At 39.6% G+C, this 10,123-nt stretch overlaps 2 protein-coding genes across 2 annotated transcripts; one reads left to right on the top strand and one right to left on the bottom strand.

The window, feature by feature from the left end:
* Positions 1 to 6,990, bottom strand: LOC110987349 (peptidyl-prolyl cis-trans isomerase FKBP4-like). The gene is made up of 10 exons (XM_022250013.2): positions 6,827 to 6,990; positions 5,810 to 6,065; positions 5,515 to 5,613; positions 5,230 to 5,391; positions 4,108 to 4,176; positions 3,808 to 3,986; positions 3,214 to 3,297; positions 2,525 to 2,710; positions 2,012 to 2,251; positions 1 to 1,744 (listed from the first exon to the last, which is right to left on the bottom strand). The coding sequence occupies exons 2-10, from the start codon at positions 6,054 to 6,056 to the stop codon at positions 1,589 to 1,591; spliced, it is 1,422 nt and encodes a 473-aa protein (XP_022105705.2). The 5' UTR covers positions 6,057 to 6,065; positions 6,827 to 6,990; the 3' UTR covers positions 1 to 1,588.
* Positions 6,991 to 8,165: 1,175 nt separating this feature from the next.
* On the top strand, positions 8,166 to 10,037 carry LOC110987351 (uncharacterized). The gene is made up of 3 exons (XM_022250016.2): positions 8,166 to 8,422; positions 8,680 to 8,919; positions 9,351 to 10,037. Exons 1-3 carry the CDS (start codon positions 8,388 to 8,390, stop codon positions 9,481 to 9,483), a joined length of 408 nt encoding a protein of 135 aa, XP_022105708.2. The 5' UTR covers positions 8,166 to 8,387; the 3' UTR covers positions 9,484 to 10,037.
* Positions 10,038 to 10,123: the final 86 nt, after the last annotated feature.

The raw sequence follows: 10,123 nt of genomic DNA, 5'->3' as shown, positions 1-10,123 counted from the left end.
TGGTGCATCAAAGGCAAAGACTTTATTTCTGGAATATTAAGTTTATTACAAACTAATTTTAGTCAAAACATTCATCCATTAATATTTCCAATTAACATTGGTGGACATGCTCCGTGTGAAGAATTTGAGTTGGAAAGAAACAGTGCTAAGCTAGAGATATTTTATGTTACTGACTTATGCCATGTCCAAATTGACTGACTGTGGCTGTAACGGACATCGATGAGAAGTGGCTCAGTACCTGTGTCATTCCGAGCAATAACCGCAGTCATATCACCGAATTATTTTCTCAACAGGGCAAATTGCTGCATTGAATATTACACCACTGAAATGGACATCTGAGGTGCTCAGAAATATTTGAAGTGATAATTCAAAACATGTTTGCAAATTTAGTCAAAGTTTTAATTTGTGTGACTTAGCTGACAAAACAAAAACACTTTTAAAGGTGCAGCAGGTTGACATACATTCCAATTTGTGAGAAATAGTGAATAAACATGAAGAGCACGGGGATAAATATTCAATGGTGGCATCAAACTGCAACCTTAGATTTTAATTTGATCTTTCAGGCAAACATTTCTCTAGTAAAATGAAGCATGCTAAGTTTCAAACTCTAAAACTCCTTTTTCAATCCATCCAATCTGGTTAGGCGACAATCTAGGCATAATTTAGATAAGAATTTCTACAAGACTCAATTTGAGGAATGGCTTGCTTGAGCATGAAGGGAACACATCAACTTGTGGTTACAAACTTCAGAGATGTAATCACAGACATCCCATAAAATATACAACATCAAAATATTACCCTAGAACCTGTAATTTTCTTAAAATCCAGGCAACTTATATCCCATTTGTGGTGCTGATACATGAGTTGATTTTTTTTCAGTTTCAGTTTTTTTTCCCTCTAATTTCCCATTTATACAAGAAATTCAGCCTTACACTGAAACCGTATTTTATAAATCAAAAGTAACCCAACAATGAGGTAAATTCACTTAGCTCTTTCAAAAAGGACAGGGCAAGCTTTGAGGAAACAACTGATTGGAAGCTTATACTTTACAACCTGTTCCTAAGTTGTCTGTGCTGATGGCGTTGAAGCTGTGAGACACAAGATGCTACTTTACAAGAGGTTGTCATTTTGCACCAAAAATATACATGTATAAATGCTTGTGGAATAGAATCTTCAACTTTACAAAAAACTATTGGCAAAGGGTGACAACAGAAAAGAAACAGCCCTATCCTAACTTGCTTATTTACTTTGCTTCTGTTTAATGTTTGACAAACTTTGCTCAGTCCAAACCACATTCACCATTTGATACTACAAACATAAAACAGTTACCTGTCTTCAAAATGTCTCAACTCTTCCTGTTTTAACTCCACTACTGTTTGATGTTTAAATATTAACTTCCTGCACATACTTCAATCATACACGAGGAATACTCAAATATACCTGGAATTCTGCCCACCTTCACACCTTTGCATGTTGTTAACACACATTGTCTGACCATTTCTAATCTAATTCTAACATTTGCATTTGCATCAACTCATATAAAAGTAAACAATGGTCAATATCACACGTAAAATAGTTAGGGCAATCCCTATACCTCTGCTTCCATGCTTTCTGTTTTTGTTTCACTTGTTCCATCACCGCTGTCTGTAACCTTGTCCTTATCACTCGGTTGTTCTACATCTTCCTTGTTGAAAACTCCACCAAATTCCTGAGGGGGATCACTGCTCTTTTTAAGCGCTTCCGCCTGTGAACAAAGTAAAAGTAGCTCTCTGAAAAATGGAACTGTCCCTTTCAGTACAGAAGGCTTTGGTAATAATAGGCAGTTCCGTTAGTAAGTAGAGGTGGAAGAGGGGAAAAACAAGTTCCCCTTGAAACAGCACCAAAACATTGCTGTTAAATTATTTTTCCCTTGAAGTTTTGGAACATGTATGTAATACATCACCCCAGCTTCCACCCTCCAAAACAGTTACCAGATTTGTCAAGCCTTAAAATAATATTAAGGTGAGCCTACCTTACGATCTTGCTCGGCAAATTTCTCAAACATGTTACTGTAGAGTCTTTTCTCCTTCTGCGCTGCCTGTTTGATCTGATGCAGACATATTGTCACTTGGTTCTTAGCTGCCTTGTTCTCAGGGTCCAGTTCCACCACACGATTGAAATCCTTTTTGGCAAGGATCGGATCCGACATGGCTAAGTTAGCCTGACCTCGTCTAAACAGGCCTTTGACGTTATCAGGGTCAACTTTCAGGGCCTGCAACCAAATTAAATCACAGTTAATTGATAGGTGTACCCACAAGAGCTATAGTTCTGACCAAAAAAGTGAACATGTCTTTTTAATGACAAGCTACAAGAATACCTTCTTGTGCAAACTGTTTACCCATGTTGCAACCTTCTCTTCTTCAGACATTCAGAACTTTCCCAATAAGTTAACCAGGAAATGGTGTCAGAGCAGCTGAGTTCCAAGACTAATTCTTCCTCCTAACCCTACACAAGGGTCCTTGTCACCTAACATATCCCATCATACCTTATCACAAGACTTGACAGCCTCCGCATTATCTTTGTTTTTGATGTACGCCATGGCAAGGTTTAGATGTCCAGCAAGAACAAGCTCCTTGTAGCTTGCTTTCTGCTCTTCAGGAATGTCTGGATATGAATCAAGGTAATCTAGGATCTTCGTATACTGCTTGATAGCCTTCTTGTAGTTACCTGCCTGTCAACATGAACCATTTTCAAAGTTAGTGAAGCGAACCGAAGATGTAAGCATTTACCAGTGTTGTATTCAAGTTCTTTGACAAGTCCCTTGACAAGGCCAGTCACAAGTCCCTTGACAAGGCCAGTCACAAGTCCCTTCTCAAGGTAAGTCGTAAGCAACAGGTTTCGTCACTGTTCGTTTGTATAGCGTGTGACTTGGCTGAAGACAGAATGACTTGTCATGGACGTACAGGGACTTTTGATGGACTTGAATACAACACTGGCATTTATTCTGTCATGAAGCATCGTAACCTTCTCCGATGCTTCTCCAAAACATGAACAGCAGTAAAAGTAAAGAGCTAGAAGTAAACCAGTGGATTGGCCTTGGTCTGGACATTTTGTGTTTTTTCTTCATGTTTCAAAGTCCCATGTGTAGCTATACATTTTAAAGACAACTTTGTTTTAGGAAGTATGAAACAAATACAATAAATTACACTAATGAAGTCATCCCATGCCTTCTACCTTGAAATATTCCGTCCCTTTCGCCTTGGACTTCTCCGCTGCACTCAACTTCTCGTCGTGATCCATCTCCCAGGATTCTTTGGCCTGTACAGCAAAATTGTCAACAGAATGTGAGATGGGCAGTATTTCTACAACGGTACAACCCAGATAATGAAAATAAACAGTGAATATGAGAGGAATCTTTATCACTGTACATGAATGACTCACTCAATTTGAGGCCTGACTCGGTTTGAGTCAAGGCCTGACTCAGTTTGAGTCAAGGCCTGACTCAGTTTGAGTCAAGACCTGGCTAAGTTTTCTACACCCATTTTCATTTCTTAACACCCACTCTGCTTGATTTCTGAAAACTTTCAGCAACATGAACATTTAACCAGTCGTTTTCTATATTTATGATCTATTTTACTCATGATCTATATTGATAATGCAATCAAGGCTTAATCAGTGCCAAAGTAGAGTCAGTGGACAAATTAAGAAGTTTTAATATATTTTAGGTAACGTGGTAGGTTCCAAACCAACCCAGTAAGTTCCTTTGTTCACCCAGTTGATGATAACATTGACAGTCTTGTTAGTACCTTAATCTCAGCATACTCGTACCTTGACCAAATTGCTGAGTGTGACCTGATACTTGATGGTTGCATCAGGAGGAACATTCCACTCTGCACAACCTTTGCTTCCAAATCCATACTTGGGCTTGATTGTGAATTGGGCTGTCTCTTCATTCAACATTTCTTGAATACCTTTCTCCAAGCCTTTTGGTAAGTTGTGCTCAGAACCTGTCAATTCCAAACCCAAAAATCTTTGAATACTTCTACACTAAGTCATTATGACAAAGTCTGTCAAGAAGAAAGTCTCTTTTTTTCTATTTCATATGCAAGAATTTTTATTTTGGCTTACCTTCTCCAATTACAAAACTGACATCACGTTCATCAAACACAGTATCCCCATGCTTGCCAACAATATGAACTAGATAAAAAGGGGAAAATAGAAAAAAAATGAGATCAGACAAATGAGACGATGACCCCTTGGTTGCTGTCTCATGAATCCATTTTTGCAAGGTCTGAATTCTACCCCAGGAAGTATGATACTTGTGTCCTCAAGGAGGACACTTGATCACAATCAAATCTTTGGACAATGAAACAGGATCAGAGTTTAACTGGTAAATCTTCAAAAACACTCAGAAACAATGATAATCTATTTCATTTGCAGGTTCCACCTTTTTTCAGAGCAAGGCCAAAAGGACAGCAAGTTTGTTTACCATTCTTCATCTCTTTCCTGTCTGGCCAATGTTCCCTGTGACTAATGCTACGATAGAGACTGGGTTCATGGCGATTAACAGATTGGTAACAAAGAGGACCAGGTTGAAAAATGCAACTTTACATTTGAAAATGGCCAGGCTTTGTATGGTAACAAAATAATTTTAAAGTTAATCCTGTACAGAACAGGTAAGCAGTGAACATGGAATATGGAAGGGCTGCGTAGCACCGTAATCAGAATATCGACAAGAATCTGCTTGCCCTGAAGAAGGTACTTAGTTATCAAAAGCTCGGCAATCACATATTTCGGAGCACTGATTTGATATTATATTCTTGTCAATAACCAGTGAACGTGATCCTATGTTGATGTTATGTGTTGAAACTTTAAGAGTCTAGCTGCAGCATTTTGGACTCACACTAATCTCATTATTTGTGCTGGTAGCAAATCATACAAAAGACTTACAATAGTCTAGACAGCTGGTCACAAATGCATGAATGGACATTGAGAATTGCAAGAGAGGAATTTACTGATGCACTTAATATTGTAAAGATGGAAAAATGCTGCAAAACAAGTCTTAGTAATGTGAGTGCCCATTGTCATTTTCGAATCGAACCATGATCCCAAATTTCTGACGACGTGGATAGATTCGTGACTTCGGTCAGGAAGGTGCCTTTTTAGCAAAGTGACCTCAAGAATTAAGGTTAAGATAGGATACGTGTGGGCACGACACTGTGTGAAGAGCAGTAGTTGCAGCAATTTTACCTGTGACACTCGAGTCTTCTTTTGGCTTGTCAAATCCCTTCCCTACTGTGATCACTCTGTGTATGATGCCACCATCTTTATCATCGCTCAGGTCTTCTCCCGACCAATCAAACAGTTCCACCTCAAAGACCAGTGTTGCATCAGCTGGTATCTTGCCCTGACCTGATCAAAAAATATTGTCAATCAAAAAAATTAACATCATCAAATATCAGTCATATGACTGTAAGTCCACATTTACGTCAGATCTTTGTTTAAGGGAAAGGCTGAAAATTCTGAACAACTTACCATTTTTTCCATAAGCATACTCTGGGCTGCACGTGAGAACACAAACCTCCCCCCTTCTCATTGTAGCCACGCCCAAATCCCAGCCTTTGATTACTCGCCCTGTAGAGCATAAAACACATTTCAGATCAGGTAATGAATCTGCTACACAGAATTTTGTTTCAATAATGCTGCATTTCTCACCGGAGAAAAAAAGCAAAGAATTGAAGGGGGGTTAAAAATTTAAGAATAATTTTTATGAGGTGACAAAATGTACACTTAACTGAACTAGTACATATATGACTCTTGCTAAAATTACCTTCTCCCAACTTAAAGGAAAACTGTTCATTCCTCTTCCGACTAGAGTCAAACTCTTCCCCATTCATCAAAGTTCCAACATAATGCACATGCACTGTATCCCCCTTCATGGGCCGATCTTCTTCAGTGGTATCACCCTCTTTTATAATAGATTTTAAGACTCCTCCATCCTTGTTAGGGGTGATATCTTCTCCTGTCCCAGCGAGAGGGTGCTTTTGTGAAGTCTCTGCCACATTTTCAACAGCCATTTCAAAATCCTGCAGATTTCAAAAATGACAGACTTGAGACTTAGTGCATTACTTTTTCAAGAACAAAAAGACAGCACACAATTCACTTGTCATTTTAATACTCCTTGAGTCGACTTCTTCTGTTCCAAAAAACATGTATTTCTTTCAAAAAGCATGAGCAAAATACCTAAGAAGTGGTAGGGCCTGACATGTATTTCCCTGGGCATGGCAGCATAACACACAATATCTGTACGACAAGACTACGAAAGGCTTAACTTACGATTTGACGTCCATAACAGTATAGTCTGATAGTCGGCATGGCAGGTCCCTTATTTTGTCACTTACTGTGAAAACCAATGAAACTTGACAGCAGGTGGCAAAATTTCGGGACGGTCACTGCTTTGACAATGGACAAAGAAATTGGCCTAGCCTTATTCTACTTGTTAATAGTACTGACTCCAGATCCAGGTCAATATGTCATGTAGACCCAGGCAAGTGTGACACCTTTTGGGCGGCAATTGGACATGTTGTAAGCCCTAGACCTATGCACAAATTTAAAATATGCTGCCTAAGATTGCGCTTAGCATTACACCATGACCATGGACATGATGGATCATGGAGAATAAGACTAGGAATGTGATGTTGGTACAGGGGCATACACAATATCGTTGGCATGGTTTAGCAAGTCACTGTGTTGTCGCGAGTACATGTAATCTGGAATTTCGACCCGATGACTTGAAAACTGCATTTAAATCATGATCAAGACGACTATCAAGCGCATTAAATCTCACCTGTTGGTGAACAACTTCCTGAACTTTGCCGATGAAGAATCTAAACTACCTTAAATGTATCACACGTGAATGATTGAGTAAAATATTTCTTTGTATAGTCTCTCGTTAAGCTATTGTTGATCGACCACATGCGAGTGCAGCGCACCCCGTACGCGTACCCGCGTGGAGTTTTCCGGAATAAGTTGAGCGCCCTCTCTTGTTATTTTAACACTAAATAACCCGACATTTGAAGGACAGTGAAAGGACTGGGGTTTAGTTTAACAATTAAAAAAATCTGCCGTGGGATTTTTTTTTATGTAAGATTTTGAGAGTCCACATAATTCCGCAAGCGCTTCAGGAGGAAATGGCCACCTTTGGATGCAAATCACTATTTTTTGTGAATAATTACTGTCATTGGAACCAGTTTAGATCGCCCTTCAATTCCTGACTATTTCAATTAGTTGCAGGCGTTGGCTTTTAGTTGGTCAAAACAAAACGTGAGGAAAAGAAAAATCAGAAAACCGCTGATGGTCAGGTACAGAACGCAGTTCCGGTAGTCAAGGGCAACAGGTGCAGACGTCCATAAGACAAGAGGCTGAAATTTTAATCTAAGAGCACACTTCGGACGTCGGTAACAACGAAACTCGGAACGGCTAAAGCACTGATCAAGAGGTCATAATGAACAAATGTAGAGAGTGGCGTAACCGGCTTATACTCTGAAAGGAGCGGGCGAAGAAAAGCCCACAATGTCTGGAGGGTAGTGCAAGAGTTCTGTCACATCAGTTCAAAACTGACCAAGGCAAACTCCCTTCTAATATTTTCTCCTTCTCTAATTTCTGCCAGACAGGGATGGGGAAGCCTGAGGGACACAGGCCTCGAGCTGGGAAGGGGTACTCCCTTAGTTACGCCAGTGGTAAAGCTTTTATTTGGTTATGCAAATTTTAATTTGTAATTTTAACCAAAATGTGATCGAAAGTCAGAGTCTACAAACAAAACGCCAACGGGGATTGGAGAAACGAGTAGGACCTACCGGGGGTAACTTCAATCCATCACAGCACAGAAAGGTTACTAAAATGAAAGCCCGCGTTTTATAGTGACAAAGGTCGCATAAAAGACCGCATTCTGGACCAGAACCCGTGAACTCTACCACTCGATCAAACTTAAGTTATCTACGAAGTGTTTTTTGCTATTTTCGGAGCACTCAACACTCAACATACACCCTATCTCCGTTTGTAATCTGCAAATGAGTTCAAGTTCTGACGTTTGTTATCAAAAACCATCCAACTCACACAACACTGCCCTGGGCCTAGATTTTATTCGAGCATATGTGTTGACTTTAAATCCCAAATCTTGTTTGTCAGACGATGCGTAGTGACGTATGTAGATGACGCACTACACCCGCGTAGTCATCTGACTTTCTTTGCGGTGTTGAGTCCGATGTTAGCTGTCATAATTTGGACCGTGGCTTGAGTTTGTTCACTTCTTGTCTAAGGTTGAAAAATCACTAGACGTCGACTTCGTTTTGTTGTACAAATTCATCCATCGAACAATTTCAAGATGAGCCATCACCATCACCATCACCATGGACACGGGATTCTTGACAGTCTATTTGGTCATGTAAGTCACTACGTTTCTTTCCACTCTTTTGTTTTAAAGTAAACCAATTGTCCTAATAGGTGCCTTAAGACATCAAGTGGGCGTAGCAAGAATTTCTATAATTTCATCCAGTGCATTGAAAACAATTATGAGTTTTGTAAACACGAACCTTTAATTTTTCATTGCCAGTACGTACAAAGTGTCAAAGATTGAGTGAAAAAAATCAAAATATTTGTTACAAAGTATTTAATTGTTGGACGATTTTCTTTTTCGCATAGCATGATGATCACCACCATGATCATCACCACCACGTGGTTCACCATGATCACCACTATGACCCCCATGGCCATCACCATGGCCACTATGACCACCATGGCCACCACTATGACCACTATGGCCACCACTATGACCACCATCATCACCACGGGCCACATATCGGGAGTGTTGCGGCTGGAATTGCGGTTGGAGCCGCAATCGGTGCAGCACAACGGCAACCTGCTCCAGTTGTGCACGTTCAAGTAAGTCATTTACAAATACCAGACGTGTTCCAGTCGCTTTTCCTTGCTTTGGTCTTCCTTGTCCTTACTCACACTGTTAAACTGAATTATGGTATAAACAGATTCAAAAAGTTGTGCTTACTAAAAAGGAATGTCAAGAGGCATGCTTAAAACACTACTGCATGCTTGGTCACTGATATTTTCTCTTTGGACCTGATTTATAATTTACTGGTTCAGAGTTGCGCGGATGATACCCTGGTGGTATTTCTGGTTTGTAGAATAGTGTGGTAAGCAGTGTGCTCAGCCAAATCGACCCGAACTGAAGGCTAAGGGGGGGTTCCACATTTTGGTTTAGAACCCTCCAGAATTTATTCTAATGAATGGCATCGAAGACAGAGACCCGGTGAGAAACTTACTTCCAAACTTTCAATTTTGTATAATTCTATCCCCAGGCTCCACCTGCCGTGGCCCCGGCTTATCCAACCGGTTCGTACCCTCCACCAGCACCTGCAGCCTACCCACAACAACCGGCTCAACCGACTTACCCATCAGCCCCAACTTACCCCTCATATCCTCGTTAAATAACAGAGAGAAACGAAACAGGACAAAAGGTCCTCACTTTTTAAGAAAACGTCCCTTATTAGTACAGTAACTTCGCTTTTCCAACTATGAAAAAATCAGCTAAGGAGTTGTGTCTTTGAAATTTTGTTATGTAAATAGTTTTTAACATTTACAGGTGATGGGTGTTTCAACCAAAGAAAATGTGCTTATTTCCATCAAAAAGATGAAAAAGAAGTAAGTCTGCAATACTAGAGCGATATTTGAACTGAGTATCCATGGCAGAAAGGTTGCTCATTTGTGGGAATATTAGTTTTTAGAAATTTAAACTTTGCTGACAAAACGGTCACTTTTTCAAAAGGATAGACTTGCTGGAATTATCAATAATGCATTTTTATGACGTTTGTCACACACAGTTCCCTAATATTATATCTTTGTTTCATTTTTATTATTATTGCAATCATTTTCCTAACTATTGTTTTGTTAACTTCGTATCTTTCGCACATTCTGAAATATGCAATACATTTCCTACTCTCTGTGGAATAGTTAAAAATGTAAATAAACTGAAATATCAAACATGATTCAAGACTGACGAATGGTTTATTCAGAGATTGAAGGTATCTGTGATAGGTAGAAAGATCTTCTCTTCATATACATGTTTAATTAA

This window comes from Acanthaster planci, linkage group LG20 (assembly GCF_054643075.1).
Source record: "Acanthaster planci isolate LZ-2023a linkage group LG20, COTS_SCS, whole genome shotgun sequence".
In the NCBI taxonomy this organism is placed as follows: Eukaryota; Metazoa; Echinodermata; class Asteroidea; order Valvatida; family Acanthasteridae; genus Acanthaster; species Acanthaster planci.
Note: the sequence above shows the minus strand (reverse complement) of the source record. Positions and strands in the feature narration are given on the sequence as shown.

Coding starts and splice junctions, on each gene's coding strand:
- LOC110987349 (XM_022250013.2), bottom strand. CDS start 6,056: ATGGCTGTTGAAAATGTGGCAGAGACTTCACAAAAGCACCCTCTCGCT. Junction 5,614..5,809: donor TTCCTTTAAGTTGGGAGAAG/GTAATTTTAGCA, acceptor TATGCTCTACAG/GGCGAGTAATCAAAGGCTGG. Junction 3,987..4,107: donor CAGTTTTGTAATTGGAGAAG/GTAAGCCAAAAT, acceptor TGGAATTGACAG/GTTCTGAGCACAACTTACCA.
- LOC110987351 (XM_022250016.2), top strand. CDS start 8,388: ATGGACACGGGATTCTTGACAGTCTATTTGGTCAT. Junction 8,423..8,679: donor TTGACAGTCTATTTGGTCAT/GTAAGTCACTAC, acceptor TTTTTCGCATAG/CATGATGATCACCACCATGA. Junction 8,920..9,350: donor CTCCAGTTGTGCACGTTCAA/GTAAGTCATTTA, acceptor TTCTATCCCCAG/GCTCCACCTGCCGTGGCCCC.